Genomic DNA, 25,126 nt, shown 5'->3' on the forward strand with positions numbered 1-25,126 from the left:
GGGAGGGAGATAGCTGGAGAGTTCAGACCAAACGGAGCAAGTCTTCGCCAGCCCCGGGGCAACTCGACACCACTCAAACGCAAGAAAGGTCAGTTTGAGCAACTCGAGAGCGCCGGTAGCTCCGGCTCTGTAGAAGCCGAGGGGGCTGGGATTGCAAGGGGAAGGCTGCGCAGGCGCCCGGGAAGAGAAGAAACGAGAGGACGGGCGGCCCCGCGCGTGCGCCTTAAAAATCCCGGGCAGCTCTTCAAAGTAGTAAAGGGCGGGGGGGGGGGGGGGGAGGAAAAGGAAACTGGCGCATGCGTTCTGGGAGGGCCGCGTAGCCTGCTCCTCCAGTTCTCCCGCGCTGCCAGCGGCTAGGAGGAAGACCCCGCGCGTGCGCAGTGCCCTGCTTAAGGCAGTAATTTCGTTTTGCGCACGCGTAAGACAGACCCTGAGGCAGGCTATCTTTGCGCCTGCGCAGTTCCTTATGCCGCGTTGGGGTAGTGCGCCTGCGCGACTTTTTGTTTCCGTGGTGTTTGTATCCACAAGCTAAAAGTTGCTAGCTGTGGTTCTCACGTCGCCGGTCTTTTGTCGTCGACTTGGAGCTAGACCAACTGGAAACGTTTGAACATGGGCCGCGAGAAATGCCGTGGGTGGGGAAGGGCTTGAGGCCTCGGGGTGGAAGGTCGGTGTGGGGTACATACAGCCCGTGGGGCCCGCGCTTCCCGAGGACCTGTTGGGGTTACGGGCGTGGAGCCCCTCTTGGGGCCTGTGCGTGAGCCTGCCTGGGGGCCATCTCGAAGGAAAGACATTGAGTTTGATCATCGGTATCGCGTTGCTCCCCTCAGGGTCCAGCAAGGTGAGTGTCGTCGAACCGATGTCACTGTGCTCAGAAGGGTTAACCCAGCAAGCCGAAGACCAGGGGCTGGGTAGGTGTGTGAGGCCACACAGACGCCCAGACTAGACCCTCTGGTCCCAGAAGGCCATACGCACCCTTGCGCCTTTGAATAAAGCTTTGTGGACAATCATCCGAAACCTCTCGAAAGTTTTACAGAGCTCCCTAGAAAGCTGTTGTTACTGAGTTTCTGTGGAATACTGCCAGAGTAGGATTGAAGAAATTACAAAACTTTCTAGGCAGCCTATTCCCAGAAGACAGATGGCAGCTGATAAATCCTGGAGGTCATCTCTGGGGCGCTTCCTCATGACCAGCATGGCCCTCTCAGAGTGCCTTTTTCAGGAGGTCACTCTGAGGCCTTTGTGGGGCTCTCAGGGTGCTGTTCCACATGGCCAACCTGAGACCCTCTACAAAGCATGGTAAGAGTCTCAGGCCGTTTCACCAAGCCAACTTACAGACTACTCTGGGAGGTACCTTAAACCCCAAAAAACTAAACCCAGTGCTGTCAAGTCGATGCTGACTCATAGCGACCCTATAGGACAGAGTAGAACTGCCCCGTAGAGTTTCCAAGGAATGCCTTGTGGATTCAAACTGCCGACCCTTTGGTTAACAGCCGTAGCACTTAACCACTACACCAGCAGAGGTACCTCGGGGTGCTGATTTTAAACCTAACTTAAGAGAACATGGATGACTGGTGACTTCCTATGAGACTATCTTGTGTAGCCAACAGGAACGCACTTTGACTATTACCGACAGCTAACCTGAGGCCAGTTCACAAGGCCTAGACATAATGAGCTCTGCCTAGATGGTAAACTTCTGAAATCAGGACCCAAATCGACTTGTACTGTTCCATACAGCCTATACTTGGCTCCTTTGTGTTTAACATGACCAGCAAGAAAACTTTTATAAGGTTCATACATGAGAGACTCCTGGAGGCTGGTTTATACAGCCAAGGCAAAATCCACTCTGATAGATTGTCTCATATAACATGTATCTGACCTGCTTTCCAAGAAGATAATTTCATACACCAACAAATAAACCTTTATGTAAAGAGCTTTGAGGGGCTAAATTATTAAGCCAAGTCATAGTCCACTGAGAAAAGCTGTTTTATGTAGGCTGTACCTGACTTTCCCCTGAGAGCTATCCATGTCATGAGACCAACATGTGTGACACTCTGGAAGGCGAATTTACAAAGCCAGGACACAAGATCACTCAGGTTTTTTCTAAATCTCACACCCTTCCTCTGAAAGAACAACAACCTCAACAAAAAAACCCATACCTTTCTGTGATCAACAAGAAGTCTTTTAAGGCCAACACCTGTTGAGCTCCAGAAGACCAACTTGTAAAGTAAGGACAAAGCCACTTGGTCTTTATCACATGACCTATATTTAGGATGACTGTAGGTGTCAATTTGAAGTAACTCAAGCTTATGACTATTGTCCAGATATAGTGTACCAGTTTGGATGAATTATATCCACTTATACCTGACAAGAAACCCTGGTGGTATAGTGGTTAAGAGCTACAGCTGCTAACCAGAAGGTTGGCAGTTCAGATCTACCAGGCACTTCTTGGAAACCCTATGGAGCAGTTCTGTTCTGTCCTCCAGGGTTGCTATGAGTCGGAATTGACAGCAGCGGGTTTGATTTTGGGGGGTTACATGTAACAAGGAAACCCTGAGGGTGTAGTGGTTAAGAGCTACAGCTGCTAACCAAAGGGTCAGCAATTCAAATCCACCAGGAGCTCCTTGGAAGCTCTATGGGGCAGTTCTACTCTGTCTTATAACATCACTATGAGTCAGAATCCACTCGACAGCAACGGGTTTTGGTTATACCTGACAAAAGGAGCCCTGGTGGTGCAGTGGTTAGACACTTGGCTATTAACCGAAAGGTCAGTGTTCGAACCCACCAGCCAGTCCATAGGAGAAAAGACCTAGCAATCTGCTCCCATAAGATTACAGTCTAGGAATCCCTATGGGGCAGTTCTACCCTGTCATATAGGGTCACTATGAGTCAGAGTCACTTTGACAGCACACAACAACATACCTGACAACAAGGTCCCTAGGTGGTGCAAACAGTTTGCGCTCACCTGCAGAAGAAAAGACCTGGCAATCTGCTTCCATTAAGATTACAGCTAAGAAAACCCTGTGGAGCAGTTCTACTGTGTAACACATGGGGTCGCCATGAGTCAAAATTAACAACAACATATCTGACAACCAGAAGGCTGCTTATACAACCCACAATAAGCCCTTTTTTTTAGAGCTCTGGGAGGCCAGTCTACGATGTCATCCTGAAAGACTGTTTCATACGATTTATGTCTGACTCCCTCCTCTGGAATGCTGTTTATTTAATATAACCTTTTCTAAAAAGCAATTCCTTGAGGAGCTCTGGGAAGTCGGTCAATAAAGCCAGGCCGCCAGGCTGCTCAAGCTGATCCCGTCCTCTGGAAAACTGCCTGATAAAACTATCAAAGAAGCCTTTTTATCAGACTAATACATGGGTCGTGCTGAAAGGGTGATTTGTAAAGCCGGGACATGAGACCATTCAGAGAGGCAGTTTCATACAGCCTTTACAGGTAAGGCCATCACAAATGGTTGATTGTCTGAAGGCTGCTGCTTACAACCACTATAAGGCCCGTTCCTCTGGAAAAGTGTTTCATACAACCAACAGAAGGTGTTTCATGCAGCCAGACTAAGGCCTTTTCTCCTAGAAGAGTATTTCCACAGGGCTAACAGGAGCCAACATGAGGCTGTTCTCTGGAGAGCTGATTGATACAACCAATAGAATCCTGGCACTATAAGGAACCATATGAAAGACTGGTTTCTAAAACTAAGACAGTCTGAGAGGCCATTTCACCAGGCCTTCAGACAAGGCCCCAATATGTAAGGAGGCCAGTATTTAACAAGAGTGATGAGGCCGCTTTGGAAGACTTCAGTACAGCAGCATGTGATTCCTTCCCCAAAGGTTCTTTAATATGACAGCCTTTTAAAAGACCAAATCACAAGAGGTTCTGGGAATCCTATGGAATCAGGCCATAAGAACACTCAGCCTGATATGGCCACATGCCACTTTGGAAACTTGTTTCATGTTGCCAGCATAAGGCCCTCTGGGAGGCCAGTGTTTAAGGTCAATCGTGAGGCCCTGTGGGAGGCCATTTCTACCCGAAAACCCTGGTGGCATAGTGGTTAAGTGCTACAGCTACTAACCAAAAGGTCAGCGGTTCAAATCCACTGGCTGTCCTTGGAAACCCTATGAGGCAGTTCTGTGCTTTAGGGTCGCTATGAGCCAGAATCAACTCAATGGCAAATACCAATACAGAGGCAATCTGGAAAGCCATTTTGAAAACCTACTCATACCTCTCTCCTGAAGCTCCCAGCCCTGAAAGACAGGCAAATCGTGTCTTCAGCATAAGTGTCCCTGAAGACCTTATAAGGCCATTCACTGAGGAATTCTGGAACTTTTCTAAAGCAACTTCATGTGGCCAAGAGGTGACTTGTTCAGCCAACTTGAGGCCTCTTTCCCAGAAAGCTCTCTGACATGGTTTTCAAGAGGGTATGTCGTGGTCAGCATGACACACATCAGCCTCCAAGGCCAATTTGCAAAGCAGCATAAGAAGCCGCTTTGTTAAGACCAAACACGAGGCCACCTTGGGGGCTAGATTACAAAGCAAAGCATGAAGCCACTTGGGGAAGAAGGTTTATGAAGCAGCACTTTGGGCTGCCTTAGGAGGCTGGCTTTATAAGATCCATGTGCCCTATGAGGGGCTGTTTTAAAGGCTATCCTGGGAAGCTGGTTTACAAAACCCATAATGTGCATCCCAGGGAAACGAGTTTATAGCCCATTTGAAACCCTCTAAGAGGCTGTTTTATAAAGCCATTCTACGAGACCAATTTACAAAGCTGACACCCAAGGCCCTGGTGGAAGCCAGTTTTATAGTACGGCAGGTAATTGGTCATTTGGTGGCCTTTTGATAGACCTTTGCTGGTCTTTTAGATGCTCAAGATGAGACTTCTCAAGGTTACTTTATAAGATGCTCAGGGGATAAGACATAGAGGGAGGCCAGCTGCTGGGTCCCTTTCATAAGGCCCCCCTGCTGTCATGCGTGTGGCCAATGGATGAGACAGCTCTGGGAGGTTGAACTGTGAAGCTTTTCTGGAAGTGCAGGAATGCTGTTGAGGAAGTTCACATGAGACATTTATGAGTCCTCCAGGAGGCTGAGTCTCTGAGTGGTGCAAACAGTTGACATGCTCAGTTACTAACCTAAAGGTTGGAGGTTCAAGTCCACCCAGAGGCTCGTTTTTCAGAAGTGGATCCTCTGCGTAGACTGCATCCTTCTGGTTAGCAGCCAAGCACATTAAACATTTGCACCACCCAGGGACTCCCCTTTCTGTGTAGATGTTATGCATTTCCAGGTTTCTTCCCGTGGAGTTAAGAACTCATTCCTTTAACACCCTTATGGAGTGCCTGCTACGAGCCAGGGCCTGATTTTGGCTATAGGAAAATGGAAAGAAATGAGGCACGTTCTTGTCCTGGAGGAGCTCACAATCTGGCGCTGGAGAGACAGACATACGGGCAGGTATTCATAGTCCATTGTGACAGGTGCTGTAAGAGAGGCTCACCCGTGACCCACAGAACGTGTTTGGAGAGTCATGGCAAGCTTCACACAATGGGTCATTTAAAGTAGGCTTTGAAGATTGGATAGGAGTTTGCTAGGCAGAGCGAGGATGTTGGAGGCATTCCAGGCAAGGAAGAGTGCATGTCCCTCTCTGAACAAACATTTATCCAGTGTCCACTGTATAACCAGAGGCTGCGCCAGGCCCCGAGGGCACAGTGGTGACCCAGACAAACATGGGTCCTGCCTCGCAGAGTTTATGACTACCAGGGAAGATTATCATTGAAAAATTGTCACAGACATGCATTAGAAAGGCCAAGAACAGAGAGCTGTGGGAACATGTCTTAGGGGACTAAGGCTGTGCTTGGTCTGTAACTTTGCTTCTTCCTCCATCAGGCCCTGTGAGAGGAGCCAAATGGCAGAAGGCACTGACCGTCTTAGAGACCCCCAGGGAGGAACAGCCATCGGGGAGGCCCTCAGGGCACTCCTGCCACCCATGAAAGAAGGCTTGAGGTTGGACGTGGGTGAGAAAGTGGAGAGGAGCGTGGTGCTGTTGCTGCAGCAAGCCGCCGAGCTCTTCTACGGGGGCAGAAGGAGTGAGTGTCTGCAGACGAGCGAGGTGATCCTGGACTACTCCTGGGAGAAGCTCAACACAGGGCCGTGGCGGGACGTGGACAAAGACTGGCGCCAGGTTTACACCTTTGGCTGCCTTCTGAAAGCCGTGTGTCTGTGTGAGACATCAGGGGACACTGCCGCTGTGGCTGAGGCCCTGAGGGTCTGTGACATGGGCCTGCTGATGGGGGCGGCCATCCTCGGGGATATTCTCCTTAAAGTCGCTGCCATCCTCCAGGCGCACCTTCCCTCTGAGAAAAGGCCTGCCCAAGGCCCGACCTGGGAGCAGCCCAGCGCAAAGGTATCGCGGTGAGAGTGTCACTGACCACCCCTAGCATAACCCAACAGCTCGTTTTTCTGAAAGCGTTGAGTTGGCTCTCCACCAGGGCAAAGCCCTTGAAATGTTGACTCCTCCCTGGCTGACAATGGTGTCTCCGTGGATTTTGGAAATGGAGCCGCTCAGGCTATCTTCTCAGTTTTTTAATTTTTTTTTTTTTTTTTTTTTTCAGTTTCTGCAAAAGCAGGGTCCTTTCAGGGGAGAAGGAGGGTGGAGGCTTGGTGGTTCCTGAGAGAAACAGTGCAGACAGATTGTGTGGGTGAGCTGCGGCCAGTTCAGCCCAGTTCTTACAGTGTTTTCCGGGTCAGCTTGCTGAAGTGTCTCCCACTGTCTTGACCGGTTCTGTCTCTGGCTGCCGAAGTTGAATGAGACACTACAACTAGCTGACTTCTGTTCCATGTGACCAGTCTGTCATGTGCATTAGGTCCTTGCTTGTGTAAGTTCTGATGTTTCAGAGTGCGTGCCAGAAAGCATCCTACAGGCAGAGGGTGGCTCCCTAGGAACCAGCACTGAACCGTAGGCCTCATTCCCAGTACTGCCAGGCAATCAGGTAACTCCTCTAGCCTCAGTCTTCTCATTTGTGAAATGGCCCCAGAAAGAAAAGAGCCAAGATTGTGTTGGACGCTGGGAGTGGAGTTAAGGGTACTTTAAAAAATTTTTTTTCTAAATACTTTCCTGTATTTTTCTAATTTTCTATAATGGGTATTAGTCATAGATTAGAAAAAATGCGAATGCAAGTCATTAAATGTGCATGCATGTAACCAAACTAAAAGGAAGTCCTGCAAACTGGGAAGAGAAATTGGCAGCAAATGTGTCAGAGAGTGAATATCTTTATCACATAAGGAGACGTTACACAGATCAGGGAAAAATCTCAGCCCTCAGGAGAGGCCAGGAACATGAACAGACTGTACACAAGGAGAAATTGGTCTATTAGACATATGGAGAAATGTTTGACCTCACCTCTGGTCAAAAACAGAGAGATGCAAACAGCAAAAGCAGCAAGATGCCCCTTTTGGGCTGTTACATAAGCAACCGATGTCTTATCCAATACCCAGGGCTGCTGAGGGGCCAAGGGCGTGGCGTGGTGCTTGCCCTTTTAGAGGGCAGGGCAACATACAGATGAAGGGACAACTATCTGTCCCCTTTACCCAGGGGCCACAGTCCCCCCCTGCCAAGTCTACGCCAAGGGAAATGGAGGAGACTCCACACCCAAGGTGGTCTCCAGCATAAGACAGTGTAAGAGGCAGAGGGGCAAGAGAGCTTAGGCTTGAAGTCGGCCTGCACTCACAGTGTGTAACTCGGGCAAGTGTCCTGGCCTCTTGGTGCCTCCATCCTCCCACTTGTAGAGCAGGCTTTGCTCAGCAGCTTTATTAGCACCAGTAGTGGCCCAGGTGTGCAGGGAGCAGCACAGGATGGCCCTGACCCTGTCCTCCTATGCTTACATTCTGGTGAGGCTGTAAAAGAACATCCTGTCTCAGGTGGTGAGATAGATGGAGTCGCTGGCTTCAGATAGGCAGGCAGGGAACGCCTCTTTGATGATGGGGCACGTGAGAAGAAAAGCCTGCCAGAGAGAGAACACAAAGGCCTTATCACATGAGCTGCAGCAAGAATGTTCCCTGCTGCCACTGCTGCAATTGTTCCTGCAAATGAGTGAGGTGGGGTCCAGTAGTGGGAGCACAGGCTGCTTAATCCCATCTTACTTCCCAACAAATGCAGCAGAGGAGGCTCAGAGACAGGAAGTCACTTGCTGAGGTCATCCATTTGGGAGATGGTTAAGTAAATTACAGAGCAGCCACTCAAAGTAGAAGGACTGGGTGGCAGCATGGAAAAAATGCTTTAAATAAATTATTGGGTAGAAGAGCTAGGGCTGTGTATTCATCACAAATCTGCCTACCAGCAAATCAGTGATAAGTGTGTGTGAAAAGATGGGAAAGGAATATTCAGGAGAAAGGAAGAATGTGTGTATGTTAGATGGTGGAGTTGAGGGGGGATACGTTGTCTTCTATATTGCAGAATTTCTGTAAAAGCAGTATGTTGTTTTTAGATTTTGAACAGACATGTTTTTTAATGAGACAGTAAAGAAAAAACACCTTGATCTCATCTATTATTGTTATTATTGGCAACTAAGCTATCTGCCCGTTGATACAAATTCTTTGTGGAGTACCTCAAATTTTGACTTTCTGTGGTTGCTACCATTGTGTTTTGTTTTTAAACAGAAAGCAAGGAGTGGTCACGTTTCGATTCCAGATGTAAAGTCAGAAAGAACAGTCCCCCGGCTCTACTGCCCATCCCTCGAGTATTTCAGGAAACATTTTCTGGTCCCGGAGAGACCTGTGATCTTGGAAGGCGTGGCCAACCACTGGCCATGCATGAAGAAGTGGAGGTGGGTGGCCACTCAAGCGCGATGAGGTCCCTTTTCTCATTTTAGGGTCCCCCAAGGACCTCCCTTGTCCCCAAGCAAATGCAGCCTTGCAGACTTTACTACCAGTCCCTGGGATTGATCGCTGAGGGGTTAAATAGAATAAAAAGTACAGTACTCTGAATTTATGCCAAAGGTTATAAGATTCTACTGCTTGCCTGCCCTAACTAGTTTTTTAACGAGTGCCTAGATGGTGGCTTCATGTTAAGTCTATCAGGCAAGTTTGTAGGATCTTGGGAACTCCGTGGACTTTCTCAGAGCCCTGGGGTTTAAGAGTAGAAATAAAAACCAAAGGGACAGCCCCCACACCCACTGGGGCTCCGTGATCCCTGGTGGTTGCAGCCTCTGCCCATTCGCTTTACCCTACTTGTCCCTCTCAGATTCATGAGGCACCTGGAGGTTGTCCGTGATGCCACAGCTGTGCAGAATTCCAGAAATGAGGCCCTGTGTCTTAAGAAAGGTGGATCCATTCAGCCCGTCTTTGTGGTGCTGGTTTTTGGAGGCAGTGGCTCCCACTGAGATGTGTGGAGGAATCCTGACGCAGGCACCCCATCACAGCCAGTGTTCATTACTAGTTTCACTAAGTATCAGGCACCCTAGCAGGCACTTGCCATGTTTTGTCTAATTTTAACCTCCCTGGTTTCCATAGGGCAGGTAGTGTCATCATCCCTGTTTTCCAGATGAGGGACGGGGCGCTTTGAGAGGTGATGTCACTTGTCGAAGGTCCCTGGTCGGTAACTGGCTGGGCCTGGAGTCTGTCCCAGGTCACCGGAGCTCAGAGGCCAGGCACTTCCCCACCCTCCTGTACTGCCCACCGTTTGCTCAAAGACAATCTCTCTACACAGTGCAAGATAAGCAAAGACAGAAGCAAGCAGGGAAATAGAGCAGCCCAGCAAAAATGTCAGCAAACCAGATTTTTTGCCTTGATTTGCAGAGCTACACAGTGCCATGTACTAGCTGTGTGACCTTGGGCAAGCAATCTCACCTCCCTGTGCCCGAGTCTCTTCCTCAGTAAAATGGGGAATAGCGGTGGTTTCTACCTTACGGGGGTTTTGTGAGGATTAGGTGGGAGACTGTGTATTAAGCGCGCTTAGCGTAGTGCCCAACAGTGGCAGTGCCCCTAAGTGTTAGCAACAATCATGGTAGCCACGATGTATATTTTTCTAATAGTTTAGAATATATTCAAGAAATTGCTGGCTGCCGAACTGTCCCAGTGGAAGTAGGTTCCAGGTACACAGATGAAGAGTGGTCCCAGACACTCATGACCGTCAGCGAGTTCATCAGCAAATACATCGTGGACGAGGTACGTCGCTTTCACTGGTTTCCTCTGACACTCGGAAGATAGAGCATGTTGTGTTTGGGCAGACAACCTCCACAGTAGCAGTGGGAGCTTTCTGGGGGAGGTTAGCCTACAGAGGCTGGTCTGTAGGATCGTCAGAGCAAGGAAGGCAGGGTGCTAGGCAGGCAGGACAGCAGGGAGCCGGTTCAGAGTCTTTGTGGGGTTTTTTTCGTACAATTCACTGGCTGTAGTTTATTCATAAGATCATGTAACCATCAACACTGTCTAATTCCAGAACATTTTCATCACCCCTAAAAGAAATCCCATGCTCATTGGCAGTCACTCCCGTTCTTCACTCCCCCCAGCCCCTGGCAACCACTAATCCACTTTCTGTCTCTGTGGATCTGTCTGTCCTGGACATGTCATGTAAATGGAGTCCTGCAGTAGGTGGCCTTTTATGGCAGCCTTCTTTCTTTCACTGAGCATATTGTTTTCACGGTTCATCCACGTTGTAGCGTGTATCAGTACTTTATTTTTTATGACCAAGTAATATTCCCTTGTGTGGATATACCGTATTTTGTTCATCCACTCATCAGTTGGTAGACTTTTGGGTTGTTTCTGCTTTTGTTACTATTATGAAAAATGCTACCGTGAACGTTAGTGTGCGAGCTTCTGTTGGGACATGTTTTCAGTTCTCTTGGGTATGTCCTAGGAGTGGAATTGCTGGGTCATATGGTAACTTCCATGTTTAACTTTTTGAGGAACTGCCAGACGTTTCTCTAGGCAGCTGCACCATTTTATCTTTTCAGATTCTTAACAGTAAGGGCAGCGAGTGGCTTCCTCTTCTTGAGACCCAGGTCACAGAGAATGGAGCCTGCTGAGCCCTGGAATGGCTGTACCATTCCTGCTGGCGCAGAACAAGGGAAACCTGCAGCATGCACACAGACCCTAAGGGAGGGGACATTCACCCAGGATCTATGGTCTCAGCCACCTTTCCCGGCCCCGAGGGAGGGTCCTTCACTAGAGTACAAGCATTTAGCATCAGTGGTTTGCACTTTTTCTACACACCCCGCAGCAACCAACTCGAAGGCAGCCTCAGGCGCAGTTGCCAAATGTTCCTATCACGTTTATTCATGGACCTGCTGCAATCAAAGGGTCCATGCCAGTGACCATGCTGGCCAAACAGTTTCTTCTACAGGCCTTCCCTTGTAACTGAACACCTGAGGCACCACCCAGTGCCCCCGTCCCTCCCTGCCGCCTTTCCCACCCATCTCCTTCACTCCTGTATCTCCAGCCTCTTCCTCAGGCAATGGGTGTCCTTCCCTGACTGTAGCCTGCTGTTCAGGGCTCACTGACCCTTGTCCATTCCTGCCTTCTCCTGTACTCCTCCCCTCCCACCTCACCTCCACTCAGTCACTGTCACTTGAGGCCTGGACAAGGGAGCTGTGGAGTCACCACATTGCCAGGTCACCTACGAAGGCCTGATGCTGTCACCTTTTCCTGGGAGGAGCCTGGTTTGCAGAACACAGAGGCATAACGGGGGCTAGCTCACAGAGTGGCCCAGACCATGGGCTTTGCATTAGTCAGAACTGGGTTGAATCTTAGCTCTCCCTTTGTGTGGCCTTGGCTGGTTATGTAACCTCTTGAATCCTCAGTCCCTGACTTGTAAAATGAGGTGAATAACGCCTACTTCACAGCCATTTGAGGGTTCAGACATAAAGCTCTTAGCGCAGTATGTATGGTCAGTGCTTGGTAGATGTAGGCAGTCAGGGGCCTCTCGCCCAGGAGGTCTGGAAGGCAGCATGGCACAGGGCCCGGCTCATGGCAAACTCTCAGTAGCATTTGTTGGAAAGAAGAAAGGAAAGGACAGGGAATGAAGGGGAGGGATGGATGGACAGAGGGACTCGAGGAATCAGAGAGAGGGACCTTCAGTCTGTTTCCAGGACCTTCTACGCAGCATTAGCTTCAGAGCTTTGAGACCAAAGCAGGTTCTGCTGTGGCTGCAGTTGGGTAGGTCTGGTCCCCAAAGTCACATCCGCTCTGCCCCATCTGACCTTCCCAGAGGCCTTCTCGAGCACCGCGGAGCCCTGTTTGAAAAGTGCTGACCTTTTTACCCATCTGATTGGCAAAATATTTTACAAAATGAAATTATCCAGTAATACCCGGTGCTGAGAAAGATAGGAAAACAGCACTCACATTAATTGCTGGCCAGAATATAAATGATTTAAACTTTGGGAAAATAACCTGGCAGAAACTATTAAAAGTTAAAATGCACATACTCCTTGACCCAATAGTTCTGTGTTTTGAAGCTTGTACCACAAAAAAGTAACGACCAGTGTTCAAGGATGTTTGGCAAAACATGAACAAAACATTTAGCAGACCAATCAGAATATCCGCCAGTAGGGGGACAGTTGAATTAATAACATACATTCTGCCTATGAAATGTCATGTAGCCATCAAAACAGATGAGTTAGATGAGTGTAGATTGACCTCGAGAGATTCGTGATGTATCACTAAATTAAAAAAAAGCAAATTTCAAAGCAATAAGTATACTTTATTTTAAACGTTCTCACACGTACAGCCCCTTTGATTTTCATCTGAGGAGACTGAGCCTCAGGGGCGTGGAAGGGGAGTGACTTAGTTGGGGCAGCCGTCCGTCTGTACATAGGCAGAACCAGGCCCAAGTCTCCTGGCCCTCAGCCCAGCCCTGCTCCTTAGGGGTGGATCCCTGAGCCCAGGAAGGAAGCCTACAGGGGTGGGGGAGGAGGGCCAAGCAGGATGGGGTGCAAGGGACCGCACTGGGTGGTGGGCAGGGTGGGGGCACAGCAGGGGCTGAGAGCCTTTAACCAAGAGGGCGTCATCACACCTCACTGAGCTTTCTGTTGCCCCTGCTTTTTCTCCACGGATTAGCCAAGAGACGTTGGGTACCTTGCTCAGCACCAGCTCTTTGACCAGGTAAGTCTGGGGACCACGCTTCTCTCTGAGCTTCTCACATTCTCTCGCCCTCCTCACCTCTGACTTGAGAGGCAGAAAGGGGTCTGACAGTGCTCACGCACTGGTGCCACTCTCAGCATTGGGCTAGGAGTCTCTGTTCTGCTGCTGTGGCTCACTCTGTTCCTACCTCACCAATGGGAAGTTGTAGCACAGGCAAGGCCACTGGGCCTAAGGCTGGCATGCTGAGTTCAGGAACCCAGGACTGGGAGAGGCTCCAGCATGGGCTGGGGGTTGAGGAGGCCACAGGCAGATCAGCGGGGAGGGACACCTAGTCAGAAGTCCCAGTGTGGTTAAGACTGAGGAACCAGGTCCCAGGGAGCCAGGCAGGCACTTGTTGTTAGGTGCCATCCAGTTGAATAGAACTGCCCCATAGGGTTTCCAAGGAACAGCTGGTGGATTTGAACTGCAAACCATTTGTTTAGCTGCTACGCTTGCAACCACTATGCCAGGCAAGAGGAGCAAGCTCTGATCAGACTCAGAGAGGGCAAGTCCCTGGCCTCCTCAATACCCAGAGTTCTCCGTGCATGCCCAGCACTGTCCTTATCTCAAGAGTCTGCTGACCTGGCCATTGCCTGGGCCTGGGTACCTCTGGTGGGCAGGGTGTGGGTTTGATTTCTCTGGGTACCTAGCCCTGGCTAGTCACATAGAAGACCCTTGGGATATACTTGTTGTAAGACTGAAGAGGCAGTGGACTTGGCTGGAGCTGAGAGGGAAGAGTAGGACTCAGAGAGGCTGGAGGCAGGAGGACATTCCCAGCAAGACGACTTCACACACGAGACACAGAGGGCTGGAGAGTCCCGTCTGCTGTGAGCAGCAGCCACCTGGGAAGCTTTGTTTCCAAGAGCAGAGCAAAGAGTAAAGCAGAAGAGGGAAGGTGAAGGGCCTTGAAGGCCAAACTAGGAGCTTGGGTTTTATCTGGGAGGCATCGAGAAGCCCTGGGAGGCGTTTGGGCAGGAGAGTTCCCAATAAGAAGTGATGTTTCTGGAAGAATCGGACAGGAGCACCAGGGAATGTGCAAGGGAGGGTGCCTATGGATCGAGAGGAGAGGCGAGAAGGGCTCCTGCAGAGGCAGGCGCTGCTCTCGCTGCTTCTCCAGCCACACCAGCTCCTTGAGGACGGAACATGAAGAATACTAAGCTGTCCCTCAGTGTGGCCCCGACCAGCATCGGCCTCACTGGCGCTTTCAGAAGTCAAGCTCAGGCCCACCCACATCACCTGGATCAGGCTGTGCCTGTCCCCAGGGCCCTGGCGACTGTGAGCTCGGTGAGCACTGCGCCCCAGTTGCCACGTGATGCTCAGGAGGAGGCCGTGGTCACGTGGGGACAGCCAGTTATGTGCTTAGAGAGGAAATCAGGACACACGTAATTGTATACAGAATGATCTCAACCATGTTCAAAAGACAGGAAGAAATGCCACAGAAGATGAACAGTGACGGTCTGTGGGTGGAAAGACGGTGAGTGGTTTTTTCCTTCTCTTTTCTGTAGTTTCCAAATCCTCTATAATGAGTATGTATGATCGTCAAGGAGCCCTGGTGACGCAGTAGTTAGAAGCTCAGCTGCTAACCAAAAGGTCGGCAGTTTGAATCCATCAGTCACTCTTTGGAGACCCTAGGGGGCAGATCGACCCTGTTGTATAGGGTCGCTATGAGTCACAACCGTTGGCAACAGGTTGGTATAATCAAATGAGAAAAAAATTGACTTTATTTTTAAATGCAAACAAGAGGACAGAGCAAAGGTGTATCAGCAATTGGATTGTGTCCTGCATTTTCAAAGCTGTCTAGTTAAGAAGCTAAAGTAATAGGAGCGGGGCTTATCCTAAGGAGACTGTCTGACCGTTTGGTTTTCTCCCTGCCTCTCCCCGCCTGCTCCCCCCCCCCCCGCCCCCATCTTCCACTCACTTGGTCACTTCTGTACTTGGTGGATGCATGTCTTGACCAAGATCCATACTGGGAATGCTGCCCTCAGGGTGGGGGTCCTTCTGAGTCCCCTTTCTGCACCAAGCCCTGTGCTGGGCACTGGGGATACAGCGGTCAAGAAGGCAGGGTTACTCCCCTGCCGTAGTGATCTAAAAAGCAAAATGCATCAGACAGTGAGTGCCTCAAAGAACGTGAGAGAGGTGGCGTGATGGAAGTGATTGGGGGCCTTAGCGAGGGCAGCCAGGGAAGGTTTCTGTGAGGAGGCAGCATGTGAGCAGTGGCCCGAAAGATGAGCTGTTAGTCCTGAGACAAAAGGGGCTCGCCAGCTGGGAGCCTCCGGGAGGTGGGAGGTGCAAGGACAGAGTGAATGTCCACATTCAGGGGCAGAAACTTGTAGCATGAGTGGGAGACGGAAGTGGCAGAAGAGCCTGAGAAGGAGGTAGGCACTGGATTATGAAGGCTGTTCTTAATGTGGAAGGTTGTAAGTGTTTCAGAGATCACTGTGGCTCCTGTTTCGATCACGAATTGAAGGTATCCAGGCTTGGAAGCAGAAGGACCAGTTAAAAGGCTGGAAAAGTGGAGAGGTTTGAGGTGTCTGTGAGCTGCTGGCCCTTGGCGATGAGTCGGATGTGTAGGGCTTGAGAGAAAGGGAATGTCCAGGGAGACTCCTAAGTCTGGAACCTAAACAGCTTGTTAGATGGAGCTGGAGGTCCAGGAGGGTCGGTCCTACCTGAGGAACTTGGCTGTGTGGCCTTGGCCAGGGCCCATGGTGGGACACGGCAGGGGTTCCCTGAGAAGGCAGTGCTGGGTATGAGGGTCCTTGCCCAGAAGGGGGAAGACACGAGTTTGTCAAGGGTCAAGGACCACAGCTAAGTGGGAGCTGAACCCCATCTCTGAAGAGTTTGGAGCAGAGGCCCAGCTATGACAGTTTCCACCCTGAAGTTAACCACAGCACCTCTGAATATCTGGTCAGGAAGTGGTTTCAGGCAGAATGCATGGTTTCTTCAGTTGGAGACCCTGGCTCTTTCCAAATGAGGCTGGACCACCGCAGCCCTGCCCGCCCTGACGTCTGAGTTTGCCTGATGTGCAGGCAGGTAGGTGGCTCTCAGGCTTTGAGGCATTGAGCAGAAACTTAAGTTTGGTCCCTAAAAGGATCACACGTGTTAAAGCCATGAAGTAGAAACCAGCCATGCTTGAGACTGGAATCCGTTGGTGAACGTTGCTTGAGGTGAGAACATCCAGGACGCGGGACTCGCCCTCACTGTATCACAGACTTGGGAGCAGCCCGCCCTTCTCAGAGGCAGTTTCTCTGCCCAGTCCTGCCCTCCACCCAGCACAGCAGCAAGTGCTGGGTCCCCACGCTGGCTTTTAACGGCTGAAACTGAGAGCCCACGCCTGTGTCATGTGTTCCCTCAAGTCACCCTTTTCCTCAAGGCAAAAATGTCAGAAAGCGGGGAGAGGGCTGGGGGAAGGACGTAGGGTATAAGAAAACACTCAGGAAACAGTGATGACCGTTTCATTAAAATATTAGCTTGTCGTGCACACTTACCACTGCAAAGCCCTGACGATGCCCGAGCCAGGTGAACCGGCAGCGCCCACCTGGCAAGCCCTGATGTCACTTCCTCCAAGGCCCTCCGGCACCTCTGCACAGAGGAGCACAGCACAGACTCAGTGCCACCTGGGTCAGAGAATGTGAATGGCTTTCGACTCGCCTGCACATCACCAAGTTGCTGCCTGAACAGTTTTACCCATTTATGTCGCCAGCAACCCTGCAGGAGAGTGCCCCTTTTACCACATCCTCGCCACCACTGCGTGTTATCATTTGCTAAATCTACGCTTATTTGATTAGGGGGAGCCCGTGACTCGTTGTTGATTTAATTTGAACTTATTTTCAAATGAGACCAAACACTTCCTTATTTCTAGTTTTCCTATATTACCTGGTTTTTGCCGTTTGATTACTTATGTATTTTACATATGAAGATCTTATTTTTTCCTTATTTGTATGTCTCTGACCTGCTGCGTCTGTCCTGACACCCACAGATCCCAGAGCTGAAGCAGGACATCAGCATCCCTGATTACTGCTGCCTGGGCGATGGGGAGGAAGACGAGATCACCATTAACGCCTGGTTTGGTCCCCAAGGAACTGTTTCCCCACTTCATCAGGATCCCCAGCAAAACTTCCTAGCCCAGGTTGGAGTTGCTCTGGAGCTTGTCCTGCCTCTGGCCCAGCCTCCGGCCTGGCCACACCAGGCTCTTAAAAAGAGAAACAAAGGCATAGCAGGGGATGAAAGGAAAAAAGAGATGGTGCCAAGCCCCGTGGTAGGGGCCTCTCCCCAGTCAGGGCTCCTTCCAGATGTGGTTGCTACCAGACTAGGGGTTATCATCTTCTGAGATCCCAGTGGGGAGAGCCCACCAGACCAGGGCGGGGAGCCAGCGTCCATCCTGGCAGCTCAGCCTCCTGCTGGAACCAGGCCAGCTTCTTGCTGCTGGAAGGCTCCCTCCAAATAAGGAGAGGGGTGCCTCATAGGGGAAAGAGGGCTCTTCCTAGGACCTGGGGAAAAGACTGTGGTGTTGGAAGGCGGGGGCATCTAACCACTGCTGCAAAATGACTAGTTTTGTAGGCAGAGAGATTTAATAAATTAGCATGTTTTTATAGCCACGCTGACCAAAGAGGCAATACAGTAGAGGCAAAGAGCTTGGGTTCTTAGACACCTCAGTGGACACCAGCTCTGTCACCTATGAGTTTCCTCAGCTTGGGCAACTCACTTATCCTCTGTGCCTCATCTGTAAAATGGGTGGGATGATAAACCCCCTCGGAGGGTCATTTAGAGGATTAAATGAATTAACACACAGAAAGCACTTAAAACAGTGCTTGGGACAGTCAACTGCTTAATTATTGTTAGCTGGGGTTTTCATTGAGTCGTGTTTTGGAGCAAAAGCATATGCTGTGAGCTCTGAGCACATGTGTGGTGGGGCCCAGGGAACAGCAAGTGGGCGGCATGGAGACGTAAGGGGGGTGCCGGGTTCAGGGACTGCAGGGTCGGTCGGGGCAGCAGTGGGCCGGGAGGCTGACTGTCAGGTCTCTGTCTTTGCAGGTGATGGGGAGAAAATATATCCAGCTGTATTCCCCACAGGAGTCAGAGGCTTTATACCCTCATGACTCGCACCTTCTTCACAACACCAGCCAGGTAGGCCCTTGGGGCCCACCATGACATGGCAGACCCTCCCGTGCCCCCCTGCCCAGCCCAGTCAGGCCTGAGGAAGACAACTCCTTTTGTTTGTACAGGTAGACGTGGAGAACCCCGACTTGGAGAAGTTCCCTAAGTTTGCCGAGGCCCCATTCCTGTCCTGCATCCTGTCTCCTGGAGAGATCCTTTTCATCCCGGTTAAGTACTGGCACTATGTGCGGGCTCTGGACCTGAGCTTCTCAGTCAGCTTCTGGTGGTCGTAGCCTGGATGAACAGAGGTCACTACTCTGGGCCCAGCCTGGGGCTGGGTCCTGGGATCTAGAGAAAAGCTGGACTAAGCCTGCAGAAACCTTCGCTGCCCAGGGGAGGGGCATCAGGATGAAAAGGTGTGTCCTACCCAGAAGGACGTTCCAGGCAGACCCAACAACTCACACCAAGGCCCAGGCACCAGGAAGCCTGAAGCAGTGGGAAATGATATAGTGTGTGCAATGGCTTCATTTACCAGCTTCAAAACCCAGCTCCACCACTTCACTGCTGTGTGATTTGGGGCAAGTCACTTCACGGTGCCTGAGTCTCTCTCAGGTGAGTAGGGCAGTGCCAGTCCTTAGCACAGAGGGCTCGTGAGGTGTGCATATCCAGCGTCAGCTCCTGCCGCTCTGTGACTAATCACTAGTGACTGCTTCTGTCACGAAATTATGACCGTTTCATACTTTTTGGTCGTGACCAGGCCTGCAGGGATGGCCACAGCCCCGGGAAAGAGGTGGGTGTGCCCTGGTCACAAGAAGGGCCTTACCTGTCTACTCAGGAGCTGGACGTCTGCTGGGGAGATTTCTGCAGTGCTCACTACTGAAGTACAAGCTGCCTGCAGATAAGCGCATATGCCACCTAGCTTGATGGATTTTCAGCTGTGCGTACGCCCACGTAAGCTGCTAGAACCATCCCCAGCACCTAGAAGCCCCCTCTCCCCTGCCCCCTTCCAGTCACCTACCCTCCGGAATCACTACTCACCAGGGGTGGGTTTTAGGCAGAGGAGAGACCCAGGCTCTCAGTAAAGACAGATGGCTGCTTGAAGACCCGCTCAAAACCTTGGTTGGTGTTATGTTTTGACCGTTAAGACGTTTCCTAATCCTCTGACTAAAGACAGGCAGGCATATCCCAACAGCTGCCACCAGGAAAGGCCCCTCAGTTGTTGGGAGAATCACAGATTGGTGGACACTTATATAAGTGTTGTCTGGATTTTGACATACATGACACCAAACGATCATAAGCCAAAAATTCGTTCATTACAACCTACCCACAAAAGAAAAAATACTAAAACCTAATATAAACCTTAAATTTAAAGAAGTACAGCTTCACTGACACTCAAAGATATGCAAAGTAAAACAAAGATGCTTATTACTAACTTCGGGAAGATGTTTAAAACTCTCATCCTCAGGGCTGAGGGTAGGCTGTCCTGCTGGACAGAAATTTAGCAGCACCCAAGAACATGAAATGTCCATGGTCACGTCTGGATATAATGAGTCCCATTTCTAGAAATCCATCCAAAGGAAAGAGAAAAGATGGTCAAGGATAGACGTGCACTGGTGACCATCACAGCATTGTTCGCAAGAGCAGTTAACAAGAGACATCCTGCGTGACGTCAGTAAGAAAGGGCCGTCAACACAGTGGAATTTTATTCCATCGGTGGACATTTAGAATGTTCAGAGTTGTGGGGAAATGCCCACTGTGTCACATTAAGTAAAATGCACTGTGCACTTAATTTTCAGAGAGACATTTTTATATGTGTGTATGTATGTGTAAGTATGTACACGTCTCAGAGAAAATGTTCCAAATGTGGATATATCTGGGCCAGTCATGAAATGATACATGATTTTAATTCTCCGTATGATGTCAAATTTTTCAATAATGTAAGAAATCAGAAAATAAATAATTTCTAAAATTATTCAACCAAATTTCACTGCTGCCAGTTCTGAAAGGATGCAAGCCCTGGTCCTCAGGGAGCAGCAGTGTCGAGGGGGGCCTGACCCGCAGGCAGGACTCAGAACTGGTGGGCTGCACTGTGGGAGGTGGGTGCCACGTGAGATGGTCACACAGAGGGAGGGGGCGCTCAGGGAAGTGGAGGCCAGAGCTGATCTGGGAGGATGCAGAGGCTCTTCCAAGGAGACAGGGAGAGTGGGCCTCGAGGCTGAAGTAGCAGCACAGTGATGTCGGCACCGCTGGAGCCCAGGGTGGGACAGGGGAAGCGGTTCAAGGCGAAATTACAGGTGCAGCAAGATTCTGGATGGTGCCGGCCCCTGATGGCCAGATGTGCTGGGGCTTGTTCGGTTTATGATAGAAACTCAACTCACACGGGTTTAAGCTAAAACAAAGCCAGCAAACAACACGGATATATTGTTCCCATAGCAGGAAAGGACGCTGGAGCTGCCCTGAGAAGGGGAGGAAGTCTGGGCTCAGGCATCCAAGGACGGGCCTCTCTTCCTGCACTCCCCTGCCTGACCACCTCATCTCTACGAGTCTCCACTGGTTTCCTTCTTCAAACTCTTGGCAATAGGCCTCCACAGGGGGAGGAGATGGCCCCACCGGGCTCAGATCATACCTCCAGCACCATGACCCACAGGCACAGCTGCTCGTCTTCCAGCTCCAAGTCAAGGAACCCCAGGGAAGACTGCTTGGCAAGGCCTGGGACATGTCTACCCGGTGACTAGGAGAAATGGAGGGGAGGGGAAGCCTTGCTGGGCAGCTGAAACTCAAACTGTGAGTGCCCTCCGTAACCAGGCCAAGGAATTGTGACCTTATCATGTAGGCCTTGAAACTTATGAATTTTAGGCAGGGAAACTGTCAAAATATGGGTTTAATTTTTCATTGTTTAATATTGTTGAAAATATACACAGCAGAACATACGTCAGTTCCACAGTGTGTGTGTACAATTCATTGACATGGGTTACATTCTTCCAGTTGTGCAACCATTCTTCTTTGCCGAATCCTTTCTCCATCATTAACAGAGACTTGCTGCCCCCTAAGGTTCCTGTCTAACCTTTCAAACAGCTGTTGTCAGTTTGATCCCATATAGATTGTTGTTTAAAAGAACCGAGTGCTCAAGGCAGACATTCTTTACTAATTAAGCAGAAGTATTATTTGGTTTAAAGAAGACTTCAGGGGATATTTTTAAAGTTTAAAGAGTATCTCAGACAGTAGTTTTGAGGGTTCATCCAGCCTCCATGGCTCCGGAAAGACTGGATTCTATGGAATTTAAAATTCTGTTCTGCATTTTCCCCCTTTTGATCAGGATTCTGCTATAGAATCTTTGATCAAAACATTCAGTACGGTAGCCAGGCACCAGCCAGTTCTGCTCTCATGGCAAAGGAGGCAGTTGTTCATGGAGGCAATTAGCCACACATTCCATTTCCTCCTCCTATTCCTGACTCCTTCTCCCTCTGTTGCTCCAGGTGAATGAAGATCAACTGTTATACATTGGACAGCCACTTGCAAGCTTTTAACACTCCAAGCACCAGACTAGGAGGTAGAAGAGAAACACTAAAAATGATATTAGGCCAGTTAACTGAGATGTCTCATGAAACCATGACCCTAAGCCTCCAAACTAAGAATCTAGATCCCATGAGGTGTTTGGTTGTACATTAGCAGCCTCAGCAGCTGCTTTTTTTTTTTTGTAAAAATGTCTATCGCACAACATCAGAATACACATTTTAGGAAGCTGACTGCTGGCAGGGAAGAGGATGAGCAGGCCAGGAGACGTGCTGGGGGCCAGGGGGCTAATCCAGGTATGTGCCTGAATGAGGGCAGGGCCAGTGGGCCTGGAGAAAGGGCAAACAGCTACTTAGGGAGTGGACTCAGCAGGGCTCTGTGATCAATTACTTGTGAGATTGTTTATTCCCCTATCTGGCATTACTAATACCTGATTTTTTATATAAAAATTTTGTATAATTTTTTATATAAAGCTTTTACTCCAAATAACTCCACTGAATTATAACCACTGAAGGTAGGCATAAAATAGGAATGTCACCCCGCCCAGTGCATTCACCATTCACCATTACTGGGGAGTAGCAGTGCGTGACTACAGAGGAGCCATAACTCAAGAGGGCCACGTGGTTGACTCACACCCTTGCTCCCCACCAAGAGGGATTGTGCAGCTCCAGCTCCCTTCAGCGGCCCAGCTGTACTTGTATGGATTGAATTGTGTCCCCCAAAAATATCTGTCAACTTTGCTAGATCATGATTCCCAATATTGTGTGATTGTCTACAATTTTGTCATCTGATTTCCCTATGTGTTGTAAGTCCTATCGATATGATGTAATCAGATGGATTAGAGGCAGTTATATTGATGAGATCTACAAGATTACATAGTGTCTTAAGCCTATTTTTTTTTTATTATTATGCTTTAAGTGAAAGTTTACAAATCAAGTCAGTCTCTCAAATAAAATCTTATACACACCTTGCTATGTACCCCTAGTTGCTTTCCCCCTAAAGAGACAGCACACGCCTCTTCTCCACCCTCTATTTCCGTGTCCATTCAGCCAGGTTCTGACCCCCTCTGCCTTTTCATCTCCCCTCCAGACAGGAGCTGCACACGTAGTCTCATGTGTCTACTTGATCCAAGAAGCTCACTTCTCACCAGTATCATTTTCTATCCCATAGTCCAGTCCAATCCCTGTCTGAAGAGTTGGCTTTGGGAATGTTTCCAGTCTTGGGCTAACACAAGGTCTGGGGACCATGACCTTCGGGGTCCTTCTAGTCTCAGTAAGACCATTAAGTCTTGTCTTTTTACGAGAATTTGAGGTCTGCATCCCACTGCTCTCCTGCTACATCAGGGATCCTGTTGTGTTCCCTGTCAGGGCAAGTCAATGGTTGTAGCTGGGCACCATCTAGTTCTTCTGGTCTCAAGCTGATGCAGTCTCTGATTTTTGTGGCCCTTTCTGTCTCTTGGGCTCATAATTACCTTGTGTCTTTGGTGTTCTTCATTCTCCTTTGCTCCAGGTGGGTTGAGACCAATTGATGCATCTTAGATGGCCGCTTGCTAATGTTTATGACCCCAGACGCCACTCTCCAAAGTGGGATGCAGAATGTTTTTTTAATACATTTTATTATGCCAATTGACCAAGATGTCCCCTGAAACCATGGTCCCCAAACCCCCGCCCCTGCTATGCTGGCCTTTGAAGCATTTGGTTGTATTCAGGAAACTTCTTTGTTTTTGGTTTAGTCCAGTTGTGCTAACCTCTCCTGTATTGTGTGTTGTCTTTCCCTTCACCTAAAATATTGTCTACAATCTGATTAGTGAACACCCCTCTCCCTCCCTCCCTCCCCCTCTCGTAACCATCAAAGAATATTTTCTTCTCTGTTTAAACTGTTTCTTGAGTTCTTATAATAGTGGTCTCATACAATATTTGTCCTTTTGCCACTGACTAATTTCACTCAGCATAATGCTTAGGCCAATCTCTCTTGAGATATAGAAGAGGGAAGCGAGCAGAGAGATATGGGGACCTCATACCAGCCAGAAAGCAGTGCCGGGAGCACAGCACGTCCTTTGGACCTGAGGTTCCTGTGCGGAGAAGCTCCTAGGCCAAGGGAAGATTGATGACATGGACCTTCCTCCAGAGCCGACAGAGAAAGCTTTCCTCTGGAGCTGACTCCTTGAATTTGGACTTGTAGCCTACAAGACTGTGAGAGAATAAATTTCTCTTTTTAAAGCCATCTACTTGTGGTATTTCTGTTATATCAGCATTAGATGAGTAAGACACTTAACGATTCCATCTATCCCGACTGGCAGGTCCCACTTCTGCTTGAGCCACTGTTGAAGAATTATACTAGAACGCAGAGTGATTCTGAAGTCAGGGACTAGAGGAAAAATTCATTAAAACACAACCTTGAGGCCTGGCTGCCTCAAGCAAATGTCCCCCATCAGATGGGATAAACACAGAAGATGAAATCTTACATCCTATTGTCAAGGCTCAAGTGTTGCCAGTAATCTCAGCTTCCGGGCTAGCTTTTCCTCTATGAGTAATGTGGGCTCTGAAGGTGGGCTTGGATGAAAGGAGAGGTAGCGTGCACGAGGACCCCAGCCATACATCCAGCCAGCTCATCAGGTATGGAGAGGGCCTGCTCAAGACCAAAAGTCCTGCGCTAGACACTGAAGACATGTCTCTGGGCCAGATGGCCCCTGCCCTCAAGAGGGCCGCATGGCTGACTCACCCCTGCCCCCCGCCAAGAGGGGCTGTGCGGCTCCAGCTCCCATCAGCGGCCCAGCCTCACGATCCCATCTGTCCCAGCTGGCAGGTCCCACTTCTGCTTGAGCCGCTGTTGAAGAATCGTACTATAATGTAGAGTGATTCTAAAGTTAGCGACTAAAGGAAAAAATTCATTAAAACACAAACTTTTATGGTGTTTAATGTTACCTTGGAGGGAGGAGGGAGGAGGGCCGAGGGGCAGATTGACAATAAAGATAATGCAGATGGTAGTTAAGTGCTGTGAAGGGTTAGAAAATGGCAGCAGGGGATGGATTGGTTGGGACATAATTCTTCGGTAGTTGAGATCTGAATAGAAGCCTGAATGAGCAGGAGTCCAGAATTGCCCGTGAGATTTGAGGAAAAAGCTCCCAACAGTAGGTACAGAAGACCTCACCCAGGAAAGTCTTGGGAGAACAAGGCAGCAGCCCATGGGGCTGGAGCAGAGGGAGTGCAGGAGAGTGGGGATGGAGAGAAAGCAGGGTGGGGAGGTGGAGGGGCTGGACTGAGTAGGCGTTAGCAGCCGTGGAAGGGAGTCTAGATCATACAAGCAGTGGGAAGGCGCCACAGTGCTGGGTAGGGGAATGGCATGATCTGATTGTGCTGCTGTCATGTTCATACACTTCAAATACAGCTGAGTCCTAGTTGGTGACCAGTAAGCCTC

At 49.6% G+C, this 25,126-nt stretch overlaps 1 protein-coding gene across 5 annotated transcripts; it reads left to right on the top strand.

Annotated features, from left to right (window-relative positions):
* The first annotated feature begins 4 nt into the window (after positions 1–4).
* On the top strand, positions 5–23,382 carry KDM8 (lysine demethylase 8). 5 transcript variants are annotated; one of them, XR_007519713.1, is made up of 9 exons: positions 5–88; positions 5,879–6,395; positions 8,648–8,814; positions 10,021–10,153; positions 13,040–13,084; positions 17,079–17,228; positions 18,134–18,226; positions 18,325–18,808; positions 20,633–23,382. XR_007519713.1 is itself a non-coding variant. In XM_049904644.1 (8 exons), exons 2-8 carry the CDS (start codon positions 5,898–5,900, stop codon positions 18,487–18,489), a joined length of 1,251 nt encoding a protein of 416 aa, XP_049760601.1. In that variant the 5' UTR covers positions 5–88; positions 5,879–5,897; the 3' UTR covers positions 18,490–23,379. The 5 variants fall into 5 exon arrangements, 4 of the variants coding, with proteins under 4 accessions (XP_049760601.1, XP_049760604.1, XP_049760603.1 ...); XM_049904644.1 differs by having other exon boundaries at positions 18,325–23,379; XM_049904645.1 differs by lacking the exon at positions 5–88 and adding an exon at positions 460–838 and having other exon boundaries at positions 18,325–23,380.
* The last annotated feature ends 1,744 nt before the right edge of the window (positions 23,383–25,126 follow it).

Source organism: Elephas maximus, chromosome 12 (assembly GCF_024166365.1).
Source record: "Elephas maximus indicus isolate mEleMax1 chromosome 12, mEleMax1 primary haplotype, whole genome shotgun sequence".
NCBI lineage: Eukaryota > Metazoa > Chordata > Mammalia > Proboscidea > Elephantidae > Elephas > Elephas maximus.

Bases quoted from the DNA above. Each gene is read 5' to 3' on its own strand.
- KDM8 (XM_049904644.1), top strand. From the start codon at position 5,898: ATGGCAGAAGGCACTGACCGTCTTAGAGACCCCCAGGGAGGAACAGCC. The intron at 13,085-17,078 runs GTAAGTCTGGGG...TGACACCCACAG, and splicing joins AGCACCAGCTCTTTGACCAG to ATCCCAGAGCTGAAGCAGGA. The intron at 18,227-18,324 runs GTAGGCCCTTGG...TTGTTTGTACAG, and splicing joins TTCTTCACAACACCAGCCAG to GTAGACGTGGAGAACCCCGA.